A 20,256-nucleotide genomic window follows, 5' to 3' on the forward strand; every position below is an offset into this window, starting at 1 on the left:
AGGGCCGCAATTGAGGGCTGGCGATTCAACATGCAGCGTGGTCTTGTCTATCCTGGCGTGAAGGTAATTGGATGGCGTGAAGGTAACAAGAGTGCTCCTATTCGCCAGCCCTCTTCATTTTGTCGCCTGTGAGGTAGTACTAGTATGTTTGTAACTAGTGAGAGCATTTGGGTTTGGGGAGGGCGCGAGTGGGAGACTTTTCGGCGGGCGAAATGCGGCGGTTTGGATGCGTCCTCTCGTGGGACGACCTGTTGGGACGACCTGTCGGCTCTGAGGGCGAGGATTGATTGATGGGAAGGCAAGGTAGGGCTGGCGTGGGGGGCCTCAGACGCTGCGGGGTTCGCCAGCCCAGAAGAAGTCGCGATCAGCCACGACGGCAGCACGCTGTTGGTCAGTTCGTACGGTGGCCTCCGCCAGGTCTGCGTGGCGGCGCCTCCTCCTCCTCCCTCCTTTGCCCCGATCGTCGTTCCGCCTTCGACCCCTTGGAGCTGACCTCGCAAAGACGTGGGGCGACGCCTCCCTGCCAGAGGGGAAAGTCACCTTCCTGGTCGGCGACGACGACGAGCGCATCGAGCACGTGAGCAAGTGCGTCCTCTGCGCCCGGTCCCCGGTCTTTCGGACCATGTTTGGCATCGGCATGAAGGAGCGCGACGCCGCCGAGGTCACGGTGCCCCACACCGACCTCGCCAGCTTCACCGCCCTCGTCCGCTACCTCCTCACCGACCAGTTCGACCTCGGCGAGGAGGGCGGCAGGGCGCAGCGCGCGCTCGACCTGCGGGAGCTGGCGCAGATGTACCAGGTGCCGCGCCTCGAGCTGCTCTGCGCGCAGGCGCTGCAGGAGAGCGTCGCGCCGGCGACCGCCGTGCCGCTGCTCGAGGCGGCGCACACGATGGGCGACGGGCGTCTCCTCGCGCAGTGCCGCCGCTACGTGGCCGACCACGCCGCCGAGGTGCGGTCGAGCGGCGGCGTGGAGCAGCTGCGCGACTTTGGCGTGGCCAAGGGGCTGCTCGGCGACGCGCTCGACCAGGTGGCGGAGCTCAAGGGGACGGTGGCGGCGCGCGACGCGGAGCTCGAGAAGGTCCGAGCTGAGCGGGCATGATCGAGGGGCAGCGCCCCACGCGCCGCTCGCTCTCGCCGTTTGGCACTACAAGTTGTATAGTGAGAGCAGTGGGTGAGAGCGCAGCCAGAGCGCAGCGCGCCGTGTACAGGGAGCGCGCTCCCGCACACCGTTTTGACTTCCCGGTACGTTCGTGATTTGATCGTTCAGATAGATAGATAGGAAGGCGACACACACACCCGCGCAGGCGGCGGCGCACGCCCCCCCCGTGTCCCGAATCCATCAGCGTTGTTCGCGGCGCAATAACGAATAAGCCTGGATCCTGCTGAACAAGCTCCTCTTGTTAGTAGCTCGATCGGTCACACCGCCATCGCCGTCGGGGAGATAATTGTACCGTGCTAGGTCTCGGGGGACGCAGGGGTCAGCCCCGCGCGACCTCGGGAACTAGCCGGGGCAGTCGGAGAAGGGGCAACTCCGCGCACTGACGGTCGGCCGTCAGAAAACACGCCTCCGTGGCTCGGGTTACACCAATCCTCGCTACCCAACGCGGCCAATGGATATCCACCTCGAGAACCTCGAGAGGCGGTGCTTGTTCGTCTTGGGCCCGTTGTGTTTTTGGATGGAGTCGGGAGATCTTGCTCTGGAGGGCTGCATATCTAGCCTCACTGGGAGCCTGCCTTTGGGTCATGAGGGCAGGGGCCAGGCATCTCCTGTGGTGCATTCTTGGCAGCCAAGGAGCAAAGCACGCGGCCCTGGCCAGCCAGCTGTGGTGTGGCTGGGAAGCCGTGCTAAAGTTGCGTGCCCGCACTAAAGATGCGGGACCCACACTAAATGTACTGCAGCTGCCCGCACCTAAAGTGAACTAAATGTGGCGCTAAATTGGAGATAAAACATACTAAACATGTGCTAAATATGTGCTAAATATGTGCTAAATATGTGCTAAATATGTGCTAAATATGTACTGAATTGCGCTAAATTTGCGCTAAAGTCGCACTACACACGCACTCGAACACACACTAAATAGCGCACTAAACTATCACTAAAGTTCATTCACACGCACTGTGAGAAGTGGTTCGCACGACAAGAGCCCTCCGCGCATCCCGTCGCGCTCTCCACTCCGAGGTCGTGTTGCGTCGCCGGCCTGCCGCCAACCAGCCGGTCTGCCTCTCTTGCTTTGACCCGCGGCCTCAGCCGCTGCCGCCCCGCACGCCTGCGCCGCACGAGGTCCTCTGTCGCACAGTCTACCTCAGCGTCGACCCATTCCTGCGTTGCCGCTTCAACGCCAGCACGGGAGTGGACTATACGCAGCCGTATGCGCTCGGCGAGCCCATCGCGTCCGCCGGCATCGGCGAGGTCCTTCAAGTCGGCGACGCCGTGAGAGGCCTGGCGCCCGGCGACCTCGTCGTCGAGCCGTTCGACTCGTTCCCGTGGCAGAGCGTCGCCGTACTGGAGGCTGCCAAGGTGCAGCGCGTGCCGCCGCTCCTCGCGCTTCTGCTCCCGCCGAGTGCGCTGCTGGGCGCATGCGGCCAGACCGGTCTGACGGCTTGGTGCGGGCTTGAGACGGTCGGCGGCGGGCGGCCGAACGGGTCGGACGTGGTCGCCGTGAGTGGCGCGGCCGGCGCTGTCGGCTCGCTCGTCGGCCAGCTCTGCAAGCGGCGCGGCGCGGCGGTGGTCGGCGTGTGCGGCTCCGAGGCCAAGGTGGACTTCTTGCAGGAGCTCGGCTTTGACCGCGCGCTCAACCGGCACTCGGCCGACCTGCGGGCGGATCTGCGGGCCGCGCTGCTCTCCGTGCCGCAGGCGGACCGCGCCCTCGGCACGTCCCGCTCACCGCAGCCGGCGGACATCACGCTATACTGGGACAACGTCGGGGGCGCCGTGAGCGACCTCGTGATCCAGTGCATGGCGCCGAGGTCGGAGCTGCTCCTCTGCGGCCAAATCTCGACCTACGACGCGGAGGGCGACTACCCGCCCCCGCTGCCCGCGGAGAGCGCGGCGGTGGTGGAGCGGCGCCGCATCCGCAGGGAGCGATACACCGTCGTCAAATACAAGCACCGCTTCGCGCCCGCTCTCGCCGAGTTGTGCGCTCTCGTCGCCGCCGAGGCGAGACGCCGCGGCCGCCGCGACGCCGCACCGGTCGGCGGCCGCCGCCCTCACGCCCGTCGCCATCCGCCTTCAGGAGCTGCGCGCCGAGGAGACGGTGTACGACGGGCTCGACGCGGCGCCGGCCGCCTTCATCGACATGATGGGCGGCGGCAACACGGGCAAGGCTGTCGTGCGGTGCTCGGAGCTGCCGCCGCCCGTCGCGCGTGCGGCTGCGCTGCGCGCTTGGCTCCCGCCGGCGCTGAGGGGACGGCTCGCGCGGTCGTTTGTGACGCCCGAGGCGTTGGGCGTCGGGTGATGCCCTTTTTTATTTTGAGCGCGCGCCTTCGAATAAGAATACTTGGAGCACTTGGAGTGCAGTCAGGAGTCACATTACGTTATATAAGTTATAACCCCGCGCACATCCAGACACCAGAGTCCAGAGGGCCGGGGGGCTAAAGGGTGTGGATGCTGGGTTGGCACCGACGACGACGAGCCGCAGGCCTTTGCGCTGCGCTCCGTCGCTCTGATGAGGGACAGTGTCTGGTGGATGACGCGGTGTGAGGAGTTTAAATCGTGGTAGCTGGCAGAGGGGTGAGCCAATCCCTGCCGCTGCCATACACGGGTGGGGGGTCCGAGCCCATAACCGCACGAAATGTGCATGGCCCTCAGCAATCCGTGTTCGATCGGCAACGCCCGTGCCGCTGCTCTGTGTCTCGTTAGAATAGGCAATGAAAACGGCGCCCGCTCTCGTCGCATGTGCGCCGGTTGACATATCATGTATGTGGCTCTTTTATGGATAACAAGGAGTCTCGTTTTCAACTTTTTCTTCTTGTATATGAGCCCGCAGCCCGCGGCTTCCTCGCGCGTTTCGCGCTCCTTAACGGTCTCTCTCTCGCCAGCCCTCAACTGTTCAGTAGAATTTGCTGCAACTGGGCAGATTCATGGGGTATCATGCTGTCCTCATCAGGTGTCTGTGCCGCAGCGTAGGCGAGACTCTAATCTCTATGCCTCGGCACCCCCATCGAGGCAGCTCGCGAGGTGAAGCTTGCCAGCAAGGGTATTGTTGCCTACACCAGCAGGCAAGGGAGCACTATGGTGTGAGCCTGCCAGCACTGGTGCGCAAGCCAGATCAGTACAGTCGTACCGGGCAGCAATGAAGCGCGTTGGGTGCCCGCGCCGGATGCAGTGCTAACGCGGCAAGCTTGGGCCGCATCAGCAGATGCGTGAGGCGGTGCGGAAACCGTTGTTTCAAGGCCACCTGGTAGGCTCACTCCTTCCCATCCCAGAGGTAGAGGGCAAGGAAGGTAGTCGATACCCTCGCCACAGATGGACATTTTCATTCAGTGTTATGTGCTACTTTCAGATACGTAGGAGGACTCTGCTGACGGGGTATTTTAAAGCCCAAGAAAGAAAGAAGCAGGATTGTAACGCCCTCCGCCCATGCACATTGTTTTCCGCACTTTCCGCATATTCCGCAACCGGAATAGTAAACGGCAACTTGGGCAATTGTCGGACTCTCCCATTCTGTAGCGTCAAAGCGCAGCTGCCTCGTGGCTCGTGGCGCATGGTGCATCCTGCCCGCTCCCCCGCAGCTACGCTGCTGGTGATTGATGTCGCACGCGCATGCCCACCCTCACGGCACCCACGCCATACCCGCGCGCTGACAACACATACCTGACATGCGCACTGCACCGACATCCAGCCAGGCTCCCGCGTCGACGTTGACGCTAACGAAGAGAGGCGCGTTGAGCCGGGCAAGGAGCACGTCTCACTCACACCACCACTGACGGCCTCCCACTTCTCGGCCGCAGCTTTTCACAACGTGGTACCTTCGGCTCCTCGTCGCTAGCATCATCTCAGCGAGTACACCCTGCCTCTCGCCGTTTGCCCTGGCGAACGTGGCCGTGCTGATTGTCTACCGCCGCGTGGCTGTGCGAGATCTAGACGTGCACACCCCGCACGCCACTCGGCTGTGCTTGCGCAGCAGACGGCGTGGGCGGCTGCGCAGGCCCCTGGCCGCGGAGGAGGAGGCTGGCCCGTCTGGCGGTGTGCTGGCGGTTGGAAGTAAGAGGGAGAGGGAGAGCTCGCCCTCCACGCGGCGCACCATTGGGGGCGCTGCGGACTATTAGGCCTCGTCGCACATCGCGCGCATTCTGGATTGTCTTATTTATCTGAGGTTAAAATATCCATTTGAAAATGCTTGCCACATCTCGGGGATGGCGACGCCAATTCAGCCATCCTGAGATGCAGCGCCCTCCGGCCAGCATCTCAGGATGTAATGGCTCAATCAGGGATGTCGTGGACATCTTTGGTTGCCTCAGGCATCCCAAGATGCATGAAGCAATTCAGGATGCGCGAAGCAATTCAGGATGCGCGCGCATCCTGAATTGCTTCATGCATCTTGGGATGCTCGAGGCAATCTCAATTAGAATGGAGATCGTATCGGGCAATTTCAGATGCCTGAGCATTTCAAATTGCGGGTTCCCCGCCCCTGACGACCTGCTTCAACCTGCTCAAGCTGCCAAACTTCAAGTCGAGGGCGGTGCTGCGCGAGCGGCTCCTCTAGCTCTACGCCATCCGGTCCGCCTCGGGCTTTGAGCTTTCGTGAGATGTTGTCAACTATTTTGGTTTTTGTGTGATGTGTACGTGTACGTAGGCTTCTTCTCAGAAAAAAAGCTTCATGCGTCACGGGGGCCGAGCGCTTGCATTGCCAGGTGGCGGGCGCGATCCGCTCCGAGCTCCCGCGAAGTCGGCACTCGAGCAGACAACAGCGCTGCCAGCTGTGCGGATGCGGTCGGGGCGGTCGATAAATTAATGCGGCCACGCCGATTCGGGATGGTATGCCATCCCGATCCATTCGCGCCGTCAAAAGCGGCGTTTGCCTCGGCCCAGGATCTGTAGCCGAGCCTCTTCAGCTCGGCTTCCTCCTCCTCCTTGCTCACTGCCAGCTTCGTGCGGCGCCCGCCGCTGGCGAGGAGTTCTTGCAGGAGCATGTTCGCCTTGTCGATAGCCTGCTTCGAGCCTCGCAAGTGGACGACGTCGCTTTCGACGGAGATGCTAGCGCCGGAGTCCGCTTGCAGCTGGCGGATAGTGGCGCCGCCTCGGCCAATGATGACAGCTTTCTGCTTTGCCTTGATCGGCACCTCGCGCCCGCCGCGCCCGCCGCGCGTTCCCGGCTCGCCTCGGGGCTTGGCGCCCAATGGCACCGACAATGGTGGTGTGGCCTGCTTAGTCTCCGTCTTGGGCCCAGTCTCCGTCGTGGCGCCGTCAGCCTCGTCCTCTTGCGGCTGCAGCGCCGCGAACGTCGACAACGAGTGAACCGCCGACAGCGCCTCCATCTTCCGCTGCATCTCCGCCTGCGTGGCCGCCGCCTCCTCGCCGCCCGCCGCCTCCTCGCCGCCCGCCGCCGCGTCCCTACCGTGCGCGCCGCCCTTGCGCCCCTTCTTGATCACCACGAATCCGCTGCGTGCGCTGCTGGCCGACTCGCCCGCCTTCCCTGCCGACGGCGCGTCAGCCTCCACAGCCAGCTCCAGCATCCCCTTGAGATAATTCTGAGCAGCGTGCAGTGATGCAGTTGCCTCGGCCGTCATGTCCTCCTTTTTCTGCCACTCCTTCGACCCCCTCTTCGCGCTGGGTGTGGAACGGCAAAACTGGTAGCGCGACTGCCACTCGGCGACGTTAGTCTGTGCGTCCGCCTTCGCCAGCATGAACTCCTTCTGGATGTCCGCGCGCTGCGATGCGGACAAGCCGCCCGGCATCCAACACTTGAACTTCTCAGACTGACCCTGCTCCTTGCGCACGTCATAGTCGATGATGAGATGGCTGCAATGAACCTTGACCTCTTGTCTGAGGCCGTCCACGCCCATCTCGAGCTCCACAAAAACCGACTTGTCTGAGTTGGGCACATACTCGCCAGCGACACCCTTCTTGCCCTCGTACTCGCCGGCAACGATGAGCACGTTGCGGCCGTCGAAATCCATGACGCGCTCGAGCTCATTGACAAGAACCTGGAACTGCGCCCGCAGCCCCTCCTGCAGCCCAAACACCATGGGCAGCCCCTTCAACTTGTCGCGCTCGATACGCGCCCTACGCAGCTCGTCGAGTCTGTGGCCGAGGCGCTCCACGCGCATCGCCTCCTCCTCCTCGCGCCTCCACGCCTCGGCTGTCTCCGCCTCCCGCCGCCGCGCCTCCTCCACCTCAGCCTCCTGGGCCAGCCGCGCAGCCTCAGCCGCCGCCGCCACCGCCGCCGCCTCCGTCTCCGCCTCCTCCGCCTCCGCCTCCAGCACTGTGATCTCCGCCTCCAACGCAGGAATTCTGGCTATCTTCTCCTCCTGCTCTGCGCTCAAACCAACGGCGCCGACGATGATGGAGCTGTTCTGCCGAAGCTTCTTCTTCGCGTTGCGAAGACGCCGACGCAAGGTGTCCGCCGCGTCGCGCGCGCTCGTCACTCGCAAAACGCGCGCGACCTCTTCAGCCTCGTACGCCTGCAAGAGCTCCGAAAAGCCGCCTTTGGACGAGTCAGCGGCGCGAGAGGCATCGGGAGGCGACGGCGGAGACGGCAACGTCAAAGAGGCGGCAAAGGCGTCAGAGGCGGCGGCGGCAGCCGCAGGAGAGGCGGCGACAGGAGCGTCGGTGGCGGCGGACTCGGTGGCGGTGGGTAGCGGCGGAGGCGATGGGGCAGCGTCAGGCTCGAACATGGCTGCAAGCGAAGCGGACTGCTTCTTCTGCCGCCGCTGCTGCCGCCGCTGCTGCTTTTGCTGCTCCTGCTGCTGCTCCTTCTCCCGCTGCTGCCCGTACTGCTCCTTGGCGGCGTCCGACTCGAACATGCCGGTGACGGCCACCTCCCCGTCCGGCGAAGTGACGAGGCGAAAACCGTTGTGAACGTGCCTGACCTTGCCGTCGGGCTGCACGTACTTGCTCCCGTGCTTCTTTGCGCTCTTGGCCAGCTTCGTGTCGAACCCCCGCTCTCCTTGGCGTTCCCGGAAGTGGTGTGTCTTTTTGACATTTATCGACGAGGTGCGGCAGGACGTCGTCTCCTCGAACGAGATGTTTTCGCACACGAAAGCATCGTTGGCCGGCAGGCCGAGCATGCCGCACACCTTGTTGCACTAAGGAAGCGGCGAGGGCGGCGGTGATTGCGCAGGCGGGGGCGGCGACGGCGGAGGCAGGGGAAGTGGCTGGCTGGGCGGCAGCGGCGGGTGGAGGTCAACACACCTTGTGGCTCCGGAGAAAATCGGCGATGCCCTTGTCGCCGCGGTCTGTAGCGCCAAAGAGCGTCTTGCGCCCGACCGAGGAGTGGATGACGGGGTCGTTGAGCTGGGTGGGGGCGGAGGTTGGGAGGGCGGAGGTTGGGGAGGGCGGAGGTTGGGGAGGTTGGGAGGGCGGAGGTGGGGAGGGCGGAGGTGGCGAGGGCAGTGAGGCGAGGGCAGTGAGGCGAGGGTGACGGCGAGCTCGGCAGAGGCGGGCCGCACACCTCAAACAGATTCTCGCGCTGCTTGAAGTGGCCCTGCACGTCGCAGAGGAGCACCGGCCCGACCACTCCGTCGTAGTTGATCTCGTTGCCCTCGTGCGCGTATGTCCAATGCGAGAAGGCTTGCGCGACGTCCTCGTCGGTGATAGGCGGGTCGCCGCTGCCGCCGTCTCCACCACCGCCGCCCTCCTCGTCCTCCTCGTCCTCCTCCCGGATCGCACCCATGCCGGACACCTCGGGCTCCGCCTTGCGTGCGATGACCACCTTCCCGCTATTGGTATTCCACTTCCGCTGGACGCCTAAATCGGTAGACCCCGTTGTGACATCTCGGCGCGACGCTCGCGTCGATTCAGTCACACAGCACGGCCTGAGAGGAAACGCTCGGCAAAGTACTGCGACGTCCCCGTCTCTCGCTGCACCGTTACGAAGCAGCACGTCATGAACGCGATACGAGGCAGCCCCTCGAGGCCCAGCTCGACGGCGCGTTCGTTGAAGCGCTCGGCGAGGGCCTCGGCAGTCTTTTGCGTCACCAGCGATGTGCGGTGGAACTCGAGCTCTCGCTGCGTCGACTCCTCGACGCGCCGGTTCTCCTTGACGACCCACCGGTCCTTGGCGTGAGAGAAGTCGGGCGCCGGCTCGCAGAATCGCATGTGGAAGACATTGCGCTCGCCTCCCTTGGCCAGCGCGTCGGTGGATACCTCGATGGCGTAGCTGCCGAGCTCGGTCATGGGGCTATCGAAGTCGCCCGCATCGGGTGGAAAGAAGACCTGCGGCGGCAGCAGTGATGGTAGGGGGGGTGCGTACAGCGCTGGGGCGAGGCGGCGGGCCCGATTGCCTTTGCCGCGGGAAAGAGCTGAAAGGTGGCGTTCTCGACGGCGAGGCCGATCCGGACAGTCACGGGCCGCTCACGCCGCTTGATGTGGTCGTCGACACGGATGGAGGCGAGGCGCGACGTGAGGAGAGAGGAGGAGAAGGTTGTGAGCGTCGCAGTAATTGCCGCCTCGTTGAGCTGGCTCAGGGCGTGGAAGCTGCCCCGACCGCCGGGGACGCAGTCCGCCATCTCGTGCAGCACCGCAAAGTCCTCGTCGCTGCCGAGGCCGATGCAGCTCATGCTCACAGGGCTGCGCGACGCGTCAATCAGCTCGGCCATTCGCGACGCCACCAGCGGCGCGAGCGCGGCGGTGTCACCCACGCCGCGCACCGTCGGGTCGCTCGGCCTGCCGTCCGAGAGCCAGTACACGCAAGTCTGCGAGATGACGGGGTTAAGGAGCACATCGAAGGCGGCGACTAGCTGCAACAGCTTGTCGAGCGCAGGCATGTAGTGGCCGTGCCCCTTGGGCTCGCCGATGGCGCGGTCCATCTTCTCCTTGAGCGCCTCCTCCACGGGATGCAGCGCAAAGCAGCAATGCGCGCCCTTGCGCTCGAACTTGATCAGGCTGCACCGCGTCGAGCCGACCTGCCCGAGCTTGAGCCGGTGCTTGATGAAGCCGTCGTTGACCGCGCGCAGCACCGCGTCGCGCCGGCTCAGGGGCCGCCCGCTTGCGCCAGTGACTGCGAGGGAGCCGGGAGGATGAGCCGGCGAGAGACATGGGGCAGGGTCGAGCCGGCGAGAGACATGGGGGCAGGGTCGAGCCGGCGAGAGACATGGGGGCAGGGTCGAGCCGGCGAGAGACATGGGGGCAGGGTCGAGCCGGCGAGAGACATGGGGGCAGGGTCGGGGCAAGAGGCGGCGGCGCGCGCCATCACTCATCGCCATCGACCTGGAGTTGTCGATGACGAGCACCATGTGGGTTGAGACTGACGCGGCCCTCTGCTGCTCGGAGAGAGAGGAGGGCAGGCTCCAGCTCTTGCTGAGCTCCGCGAAGGCTGCGGAGCGGGCCTCCGGGCCGCTCCGCTTGTCGCGGTCTCGGAAGCGGCTTCCGTCCAGATCGAAGCCGCGCCCTGCAACCATGGTCAGGGTCTCCTGATCGGACCGCGCCACGGCGCCCGCGGCCGCCGCGCCAGCCGCCTGCCCGGCGCGCTGCGACAGCAGGTCGGCGATGTCCTGATGGCGCCATGGCGAACTCAGAGCACTCAACCCGCCCCCAGCCGGGCTCTGCGCTGGGTCCGCTTTGCTGCTGAGCAGCATCTTGACGACGTTTAGCGCATTCCGAGTAGGTTTCGGGGCGTCGGCTTGCTTGCAAGCGAGGAGCAGCGCAGTGCTGCCGTCGGACGGACGGACGGTGTCCACTGCCGCGTTGGCTTCGATGAGCATTCGCACGACGACGAGATGCTCGCACTGAATGGCAGCGAACAGCGCCGTCTGCTTGTGGTGCGGGTGAGCCCACTCGAGGGCAGCGCTGCGGTAGTCCTCCTCCGTCGAGCGCCTCAGGAGCTTTTTGAGCGTCGAGCTCTGGCCGGAGTCGGCAGCCTCGTAGATCTCCTGTGCGAGACGCTCTGACGCGCTGCGCTCGGCGATGATCCTGTTCGCCTTGTCGTAGGGCACGCCGACGGACGTGGCGGAGGAATCTTCGTCCAACTCGACGGAGTACGCCCACCGTTCAGGATTTGGCGGCTTCCCCTTTTCGGTGTAGATTTCCCCGTCCGGTGAGAGCGTGATGACGATGCCAGGACGCCAGCGGCGATCATACCACACCTCCACGCGGTCGTGCACCGCAAATCGCAGCTTCGGCACGCTGCGTTCTGCCATCAGCGCTCAAGAGGAGTGCGCGAGCAGCTTCGAGCGCGAGCAGCGTGGGTGCGGTACCACAAGCGCGAGCAGGTTTCGGCTGTGTACCTAAGCGAGCGCGGCGCGGTGAATTTCTTTTTTGGTACCACCTTCGTACCTGTGTTAGTGCCAGTGCGCGCCAGTATCGTGCCTAGTGTCGTGCGAGGGAGTTGTGTTGCAATTATTTTTTGCAGGCCTTCAATTCATGTTTAAAGCCTTGTCCCACTTATCAAATTTGTTTTGCAACAACAACCATACACTTATCAAATTTGTCGAGGCGAGAGTACTCGCGTCTCGCCCGAATGACGGCGTTTTTCATATTTCTCATCCTATTACACTACTAGTACACCGACCTACCCGGGTACCGGCGTACCGCGCACGATGCCCCGGTGCGACACGCCGCGTGCCGTGAACACGCGCTGCGCTGGTCTCTGGACACACAAAACTGTCGCAGCTCGGCAGCTCCGCTCTAGTTTTTGAGCTCCTAGTTTTTGATCATGGCACTCAGGGCGGCCATACACCCAGCGGAAATGGCGGCGGCGATCGGGATCGTGGCGACCCAGGTCACGGCAATCTTGGCAAAGGACCGCAGTCGGACCCCGAGCAGCCCGCCTTGGCCATGCGCTCCCGTGCGCTGTCATATGAGGAGGCGTGCACGGGGGCGTGCCCCCGGAGCACCGCTCCCGTGCGCTGTCATATGAGGAGGCGTGCACGGGGGCGTGCCCTTGGGCTCAACCCAGTTTTCCGGAAAACAAAAAGGAAAACAGAGGGTCCCCAGCACTTTGCGTTTCCGGAAATTTCCAGGGAAAACAGAGGGTGTTTGGTGCTCCATTCTGGAAACTCGCGAGTTTCCCTGAGTCTGAGAGCTGGTCTGGGGCAAAATCTGAGGCAAAATTGAGGAAATCGACAAAATACCCAGGCGGTCGCAGGGTAAATTCCAGGTATACACGGGTCACCTCAGCAACGTTGACGGCCGAGCGAAAGTCGCTCCTTGAGCGGCTTGGCTTCAATGTTCTGCGCATTCCGCCAGTCTATACCGACAGGAATTGCGTCCAGCATCGTGTCCGCCTGATTGAAGGCGCCGCTTTCCTCTCTCCGACGGGGGCTTACTTCAGGCTGCTATCCATCCCTATGGGCGAGAGCCCTCAAGTCACCGGCATCTTCGCCGCCCATGTCCAGGCTCTGCGCGTCGCTTCGAGGTCTGCCGGCCCATCGATGATCATGGAGAGCGACTGGTCCATCTCAGAAGATGAGGCCGAGCAGGCGAATTCGAGCTTTGCCAGCCGCGCCGCACAACTCGACGAGATTGTGCAGAGCGTCCACGCTGATGGCCCCTATGACTTGGTCTCTGTCGGGTTTTGCCGCTATGGACGGAAGGCGTCTGTCATCAATCTCGCGCACCCGCTGTGCCTCACAGCGTTCATCGTCCACCCAAAGGTGGCAGGGTACCTTGCTGAGGTTTTGAGCGCGTGCACGTGGAAAATTCCCATCGACTGGTTTCCAGCGCTCCTGTGCAACCAGAAGAAGCTGCGCTGCCGCGTTCACTACGAGAGGACGCGATCTGGCACATTTGGGCAGGGCATGTTCCAGCAGCATCGTACCAAGTATGGCGGGGTGCACGCCGGCGGGGGCTGGCCAAAGTCCGTCGCTGGCAGGGCCGGCAGAGTGACGGCGGGCCCGTGACAGGACCGATCGTGGGGGTGCTGCTCGTTTCGACGTGTTTTGATGGGTTCCTTTTTCTAAATGCGCCGTAAATGTGCTGTGAGAGCGAGGTGTTCTTATATTCTTTTTAGCCAGTCCCGTGCCCAGTGAGCAGTGTTGTCCGAGGGAGTTTTCTTGTAAAATTCTTTTTACGAGAATTATTTTGAGATTTGTGCGAGGGAGTTTAAAGGTAAAATTATTATGCTGGAGTGCCAGTGCGCGCCAGTCCCGTGCCTAGTAAAGAAGAAGAAAAAACGCATGCAGACAAAAGAGAGAAACAAAACCCTTTCCGCGCGTTGGGCTCCGCAGGCTGGAGGCCATCTGGAGGCCATCCCGGCGCTGGCTAGAGGCGTCTGTTGGTGGCGAGGCTGGCCGTTAGTCGCTTCGGCAGCACAGACTGAATGACGGAGGACTCTGGCCTGGATGAGGAGAGTCGCCGCCTAATCGAGCTGCTCATCGAGGAGAAGCGGCGGATACTGGCGAGCGTGCCAGCAGCAAAGGGCATGCCGCAGCCGCCTCAATCGCCGCCGCCACCTCCGCAGCACCAGCCACCAGCGCCGCCGCCGCCGCCGTCGCAGCCACAGCAAGGGCAGCCGGCACCGCAGATGCCGCCGCCGCCGCCTCTTCCGCCGCCGCCACCTCTACCACCGCCGCCACCTCCACAGCAGTCGCCGTCATCACCGCAGGAGGCGCCAGCACCGCAGCCGGCCGCACCGCCGCCGCCGCCGCCGCAGCCTTCGCCACTACCTCCGCAGCCGTCGCCGCCGCCACCCCACCCGTCGTCCCCGCCGCCACCACCGCAGCAGCAGCAGCAACCGCCGGGCGAGTCGAGGTCCTGCCAGGATCTGGACGCCGCACCAGCCGCGCCGGCGTCGGCGGCGCGGTCGGCGGGCTCGCGCGTGCGCAGCGAGCGGTCGTCGTCGATCCCGCGCAACAGCCGCAGCGAGTTTTACGAGCGCAACTTGCGATGGCACGCCGCGCGCGAGTCTCTCCGCCTCTCGAAGCGGCGCGCAGACTGCCGTAGCCCGGCCGTCAGACGAGAAGTCTCGCGGAGCCGTCTTGGAGCCGCCACCCATAGGCGCGCCGCCGAGGCTGCCGAGCTGGCGCCCTGCACCTTCCGACCCGCACCCTCTCCCCGCACGGCGCCGCACTCGCTGCGTCGCTCGCAGTCCGAGAGCGCGCTGAGGCAGGCGCGGCGGCAACGCGCACGGCACCACCACCACCTCAGACCGCCCCACGAGGCACTTGTGACTGAGCTTGCGCCCGTCGAGCGGAACAGGGGAGGCCGGCGCACGAGCGGCTGCACCGGCCGGACGAGCGGGCCCGCAAGCTCGACGAGCTCGAGCGGCGCAGGCGAGGCCGCGGACCTCGGCAACTCTCGGCACATCTCGGCGCGGTCTCGGCCGATTTCGGCGCGGTCTCGGCGCGGTCTCGGCGCGGTCGCGGCGCGGTCGCGGCGCGGTCTCGGCGCGGTCTCGGCCGATCTCGGCCGATCTCGGCCGATCTCGGCCGATCTCGGCGGGGCTCGGCTGAGCTCGGCTAGTCTCGGCTTAGCTCGGCCGGTGGCGCAGGCGAGCGGCGGAGGAGGCCGAGCTGGAGTCCTGCTCCTTTGCGCCGCGCGTGCTGCGCCCGTCGCGGCTCAACCCTGCGGCGGCGGAGGTGGCGTCTCGCGTGCACGCCGCGCTGTCATCTCGGCTCATCTCGGCTCATATCTCGGCTCATCTCGGCTCATGTCTCGGCTCATCTCGGCTCATCTCGGGTCGACAGGTGACGTCTCGCTGGCGGAGCTCGCCGAGCAAGGGGGAGCGGATCCGCGCCGCCGAGCAGGCGGCGGCCGAGGAGGCACGCGAAGGTTCTCGGAGTTTTCCGCGAAGGTTCTCGGACCCTTGCTCTAGGCGGCGGCCGAGGAGGCGCGCGAGCGGCGGCGGATGCGACGCAGCAGCAGCAGCGGGGGGCTGGTCGGCGGCGGCCGGCAGCAAGGCGGCCGGCAGGCGCCCTTCTCTCCTCGCGTCAACGCGCTCCCTCGTAGTCTGTCCAGTGCCGCGGCCGGCTACCTCGACGAGCCCGCGCACGTGCGGCTGTCGCGCGCGCCTCCCCCCGTGTTGCCCCCGCCGCAGGGACGCCCCCAGCAGGGGCGCCCCACGCCCCGCTCGCTACGTCGCTCGGCGTCGGCGCCGCGCTTGCAGGCGCGCTTGCAGAGGCCGCCGGCGGCGGGTGCAGGGGCGGAGGGAGGGGCGGGCGGAGGGGCAGGCGGAGCTGCGGGTCGGCCCGCCCCTCCCGACGACGTCTCCTTTGAGGCCTTCCTCGAGAGGCAGGCAGAGTACGCGCGGCGAAGGGCCCTCGCAGACGCGCTGCGCGAGGCGGAGAGCAGCGCGGCGGACGAGGCGGCCCTTTGGTTGCGTGGAGCCACCGATGCCCCTCAAACCACTACTAGGCGGAGAGCAGCGCGGCGGACGAGGCGGCGAGGCGGGTGCGACCTTCGCCCCGCTCCGCCCGGCTAGCGGCGGGGTCGCCGAGCTTGCTCCGCCGTCTCGAGACGAGGTGTGTGGCAGCTGCTCCAGCGCCGGCAGCGCCCGGCCCTCGAGGTGATCTCGGCTCATCTCGGGCAGTCTCGTGCCCCAGGTCAAGCAGCCGTCCCTCCAGCCGACCCGCCTCGCCCGGGAGGCGAGGCGGCGGAGGCGGCGGCGGAGGCGGCGGAGAGGGAGGGGAGGGAGCCGCCGCCGCCGCCGCCGCCGCCTCGCCTCGCCCGCCTCCTCGCGCGCCGCCTTCGGCCGAGTGCCCTTTCTCGCCGTCCATCAACAGCGACGCGCAGCGGCGGCGGCCGCGCTCCGCGGCGGAGCTGTCTGCGGGCGATGCGCAGAGGCGGGCGGCGGTGCACGAGGCGCGGCGGTGCGAGGCGGAGGCGGAGCCCGCCGCCGAGCTTCCCCTTCTCTCGCCAGATCGGCCGAGATGACCCGAGGCTGGCCGGTTGATAGGCGGAGGCCGCCGCAGAGCTCACCTTTGCGCCGCGGATCAACGCCGTCGAAGGCGTCTCGTCGCGCCTCAAGGTTGCGACGGAGCCGGACTCGTACCTCGAGCGCGTGCGGCAGCACATGGCGCCGCGAGACCACGTCGCTTGTTCGTACAAAGTGCCGTGGCGGTGGTGACGAGAGCGCTGCTCCGAACAGGCGCTGCGGGACCACGTCGCGGCGTGCATGCGCGAGGCCGAGGCCGAGAACCAGATGCGCGAGTGCACCTTCACGCCGCGCACGCGCGAGCCGCCCGCGTACATCGTCCGCATGGCGCGCAGCATGGCCGTCGCCAGAGCTTCCAGGCCGGCCGCGCCTCCCGCCAGGCCCGGGTGGCGGTGACCTCCGCAGGCTGTGGCGGCGCATGCTCGCGCGGTCTACTTTTGACCGTCCGTCAGCTTTATGTGACATATCAGACCTGTATCTAGATTCGGTTCATTTCGTTCAGGTTCACGTATTCGTGCACCCTTTATTACTTTTGTGCTCAAGCGTGGGGCTCGCGCCCGCCCCTCGCCAGGAAAAAACCGGGGCCGCGGGGCCGCTTACACATTTACCCTCGAGCGTTCTCGCACAAGATGGAGTGCGAGTTACTCGAACTCGTCTGTCGCCGTCCCAAACTGTCACTCCCCTTTCTCCCGGCCGGGGTGGGGGGGAGGGGGCGGCGAGTGTGCGGGATGTCTGTGGGCCCGAGAGCGATGCGTCATGTGTGTGCCCGCCTTTGCGTTTGTTTCATAAACATCGAAAGGTTACCCGCAGGTTAGCTCAAACATCAAAGGCAAAAAGCCTGCGAGCTAAGCTCAAAAATCAAAGGCAAAAGTCGGATATCGGAAGTGCAGAAAAGAAAGAAAGACGAGAACAGCGGCGGAGGAGCGCGCCAGCGTGGATAGGGCGCGTCCTCGCTCGTGGGCTCTCAAACAAAGAGCGTGGGAGAGACGAAGAGAAAGAAGAAAAGGGGGTTCTCACGCGCGCGAGACAGCGCTCTGTCCTTGTGTGCGCAGAGCGAGCTATAAGGTATAAGGTAAGGTAAGGTAAACGAGCTAGAATGCGAGTCACTGCGAGAACGTAGTAGCCTCACACGAATTAGGGCCCCTATCCCAATCGTTGAGGCGAAGGCAGAAAATCCGTACCAATTGGCACAACCCCCGCCGATGCGCGTTGTCCTCTTCTTGCTGCCGGGCTTTGGCCTCCATGACGAGGACTATTCGCGCCTCATTGCGAGCAGCGGTGTCGACTCCCATGTCACGTTCGACGTTTGGCCGCGAACTGTGGAGGAGGTCGAGCGCACAAACATAGGCATCCCCGGGCAACAGGACTCGCCAAAGGCCAACGCATGGATGGCCACAAAGACGAGAGACTGTGCTGTACGGTTGCAAGAGCTGACGGATGCGGAGGATACGCGCGTGATCGTCTTTGCGCATTCCGCCGGCGCAGCGTTTGCGAGTCGGCTGCGTTTGCCCTGCGTCTGTTTTGGCTGCAAGCCCATCGAAACCTCGCTTGTGCGCATCCGTGGCTCGTATGATGCTATCGCCAAGCCTTGTGAAGCAGATACCATCATCGACTGCGGCCACTTCGGCTGCGTCTCAAAGGAGGCGTACCACCGCGCCTGCGAGTTTCAGAAGGCTCTCGGTTTGCCACCCCTGCTTGAACAGCACAAGGATCAGAGTGCAAAAATTGGCTCGATCGTAGCTCGGGTTGCGCACCTACCACGCTCGGCAGTCAAGGCTGGCCAGCTAGCAGGAGTCTGAGACCAGCAGTAGAACTCGCCTTGAGCGTTACCCAAGCATGCACGTGACTCTTCGGCGGCACTGCGTTGAATGCTACACGGCGATACAAGGCATCATGTGACCTCTGATGTCTGAAGGCGCTTTTCTAGGGCAAGAGCCTCGCAGCAGCAGTGACGGACAGTCAAAAATAGAGCCGCGACAGCTTTAATTGCATATCATCACAGGTTACAGGCATGTAATTGCTGCGTGTTCTTTACTCTCCTAATGTTCGCACTGAGTCGTGATGAACGCCCCTGGGGCCCTCTCTATACAGCGGCGCCGGCACGCGTCGCACCGCGCAGGCGGCCAGAGCGCAGCAAGGCCACAGCCCCACCTGCAGCGGCAGCGGCGGCCATGGCAGCAATGGCCCACAGGCGGTAGTCTCTGAGGCCCAAGGTTGCGGAAATCGAGGCCCACACCTCCTGCGGCGACTTGTTCGATTAGTACGGTTGGACATTTGCTGGGCCCGATTAGAGAAGGAAGGAATATCGCACCGCTTCACGCCGATCAATGAGGCCTTTTCAAGCTCAACCCTCCCACGCGAAAAGCGCTTTGCCTTTGGTGCTGCAATCCTGCTTAATGTGCTGCATTGCGTTGATCAGAAGGAGCAGACTGCGATCCTCGAGGCCGCGGCAGATCGTGTTGCCCCTAAGGGCTGCATCATCATCAGCGGCCACTCAGAGCCCACATATTCTCGTGGTGAGCGCCAGCGCTCTCCCACCCTCCAGCTTCACCTCGAGCGCTTTCGAAACGTAGGACAATAATCTTTTTTCTTTTTTCATGTTTGCTCGAACATGTTCACCAGGCAGCAGAGTGCTGCACCGGCGTGCAGCGGATGCTGCGGCGCTGCGGCGCCGCCTCCCCGCCCTGTCCACGGAGCAGGCGAGCGGCGGCACGGCCTTCCACCAGCTGCAGGAGGTGCGCACTTCCCAGTGGAAGCACAGGATGCTCCCTCCGCATACGCAGCTTTGCGCAGCGCAGCGTACGGGCCACGCCACGCAAAGCCGACCCTCAGTCTGCCCGAGAGGCTGTCTGAGGAAGGCCTGGCAGGCGCGTACTCGCCTCCTCCGCGGCCATGCCCTCCGCCCGGGCGAGCGAGCAACGCGAGAGGACACAACCCATTCCGGGAATCATGTGCGGTCATCGAATTCTTTTTATTTTTCGTTCGCCCCATGTTCGCTTGGCTCGTCTCAGCCGTCGCTGCACCGCAAGCGGCCTCAATCCACTACCCAACGTTTGTGAAGGCGTTGCCTTCCATGTCCGGCCGGACGGTGGCCATTACCGGCTGCTCCCGTGGGCTGGGCTACGTAACGGCGCTGACGCTCGCCAAAAAGGGCGCACAACTCTTCTTGTTGAATCGTGATTCAGAAGCTTCTGCGAGGGCTCTCGTCGAGCTCACTGCCGAGTGCACCGCGGCAGGCAGTCCGATGCCGCAGCAAATCGCGTGCGATCTCCTCGACTTCTCCAGCGTGCGAGCGGCAGCGGACAAGCTGAGCTCGCAGCTTGCGGCGGAGGGCTTGCGCCTCGACGTGCTCTGCTGCAACGCGGGCATCATGCTGATGCCAGACGAGCCTTCCAAAGACGGTTACGATATTACGATCGCCACCAACGTGCTCTCCCACTTTCTGCTCGCGCGGGAGCTTCTGCCGGCTCTCGAGGCAGCCGCCAGCGCGACTGGCGATGCACGGGTCGTGTCCATGTCAAGTGGCAGCGGGATGGGGCCGCCCGGCTTCGACGCAGCATATTTTGCGGCAGGCAGCGGTGGTGCACTCGGTGGGCCTACAGGCGCAAACGCTCGCTACCATCAGAGCAAGCTTGCCAATCTCCTCTTCACCAGTGCGCTTGATGAGAAGCTGCGAGCGCGCGGCAGTCGTGTCAGGGCGCTCGCTTGCACGCCGGGCGTGTGCGGCACGGACATGTACGAACACGTGCAGGGTGTCTTCAACCCTGGCAAGCCTGTGGACTTTGGCGCGGTGGCGTCTGTTGAGGATGGCTGCCTCGGCCAGCTGAAGTGCGTCTGTGACCCGTCCGTGGAGTCTGGCGAGTGCTGGGGGCCGAACGGCTACTCAGGGCCACCGGTGCGCCTCGTCATTGCGCCGCCACGGGTGAAAATAGATGTGGCATCTAAGGCGGGCCTATGGGCCGCATGTGAGGGAGCAGTGGGAGTCTTTGAGGTGTGACTGTGAGAGAGAGAGCAGCAGAGAGCAGAGATTTAGAGCATAGAGGATGGAGGGTGAGCTGAGGAAATCGAGGGACGCGACCTTCCACTTCGCCACAGACGGTCCCGCGCCTCGCCGCTATGACCGCTGCACGGCCCGTACCGTCCACTGTGCAGCGGTTTTTGTCCGGAGTGAAAAGTCCAACACACTCCTTGGTAATAAACGGTGTCCCTCAAGCTCAAGCCTCTCAACCCCCGCGCGCTGCGCCGCGCTCGAGGCGAACCTCGAGTCAGCGCCTTCGGCGGCATG

The 20,256-nt window shown here is 64.4% G+C and overlaps 4 protein-coding genes across 4 annotated transcripts; 3 read left to right on the forward strand and 1 right to left on the reverse strand.

Moving 5' to 3' along the window:
- Positions 1 to 499: 499 nt before the first annotated feature.
- Positions 500 to 1,038, forward strand: EMIHUDRAFT_350880 (hypothetical protein; the record flags this gene model as incomplete). The annotated part of the gene is made up of 1 exon (XM_005759622.1): positions 500 to 1,038. A coding segment is annotated over one exon (422 nt), but the record flags the coding sequence as incomplete, so codon positions are not given.
- Positions 1,039 to 1,610: 572 nt separating this feature from the next.
- On the forward strand, positions 1,611 to 3,719 carry EMIHUDRAFT_198627 (prostaglandin reductase-like protein; the record flags this gene model as incomplete). Its single annotated transcript, XM_005759623.1, has 5 exons — positions 1,611 to 1,642; positions 1,754 to 1,850; positions 2,282 to 3,145; positions 3,234 to 3,451; positions 3,575 to 3,719. 5 exons carry the CDS (start codon positions 1,611 to 1,613, stop codon positions 3,717 to 3,719), a joined length of 1,356 nt encoding a protein of 451 aa, XP_005759680.1.
- A 5,291-nt stretch (positions 3,720 to 9,010) lies between these two features.
- Positions 9,011 to 9,952, reverse strand: EMIHUDRAFT_433032 (hypothetical protein; the record flags this gene model as incomplete). Its single annotated transcript, XM_005759624.1, has 2 exons — positions 9,445 to 9,952; positions 9,011 to 9,376 (listed from the first exon to the last, which is right to left on the reverse strand). Coding segments are annotated over exons 1-2 (849 nt in total), but the record flags the coding sequence as incomplete, so codon positions are not given.
- Positions 9,953 to 19,035: 9,083 nt separating this feature from the next.
- On the forward strand, positions 19,036 to 19,887 carry EMIHUDRAFT_55122 (short chain dehydrogenase; the record flags this gene model as incomplete). The annotated part of the gene is made up of 1 exon (XM_005759625.1): positions 19,036 to 19,887. A coding segment is annotated over one exon (852 nt), but the record flags the coding sequence as incomplete, so codon positions are not given.
- Positions 19,888 to 20,256: the final 369 nt, after the last annotated feature.

This window comes from Emiliania huxleyi, assembly GCF_000372725.1.
Source record: "Emiliania huxleyi CCMP1516 unplaced genomic scaffold EMIHUscaffold_8, whole genome shotgun sequence".
Lineage (NCBI taxonomy): Eukaryota > Haptophyta > Isochrysidales > Noelaerhabdaceae > Emiliania > Emiliania huxleyi.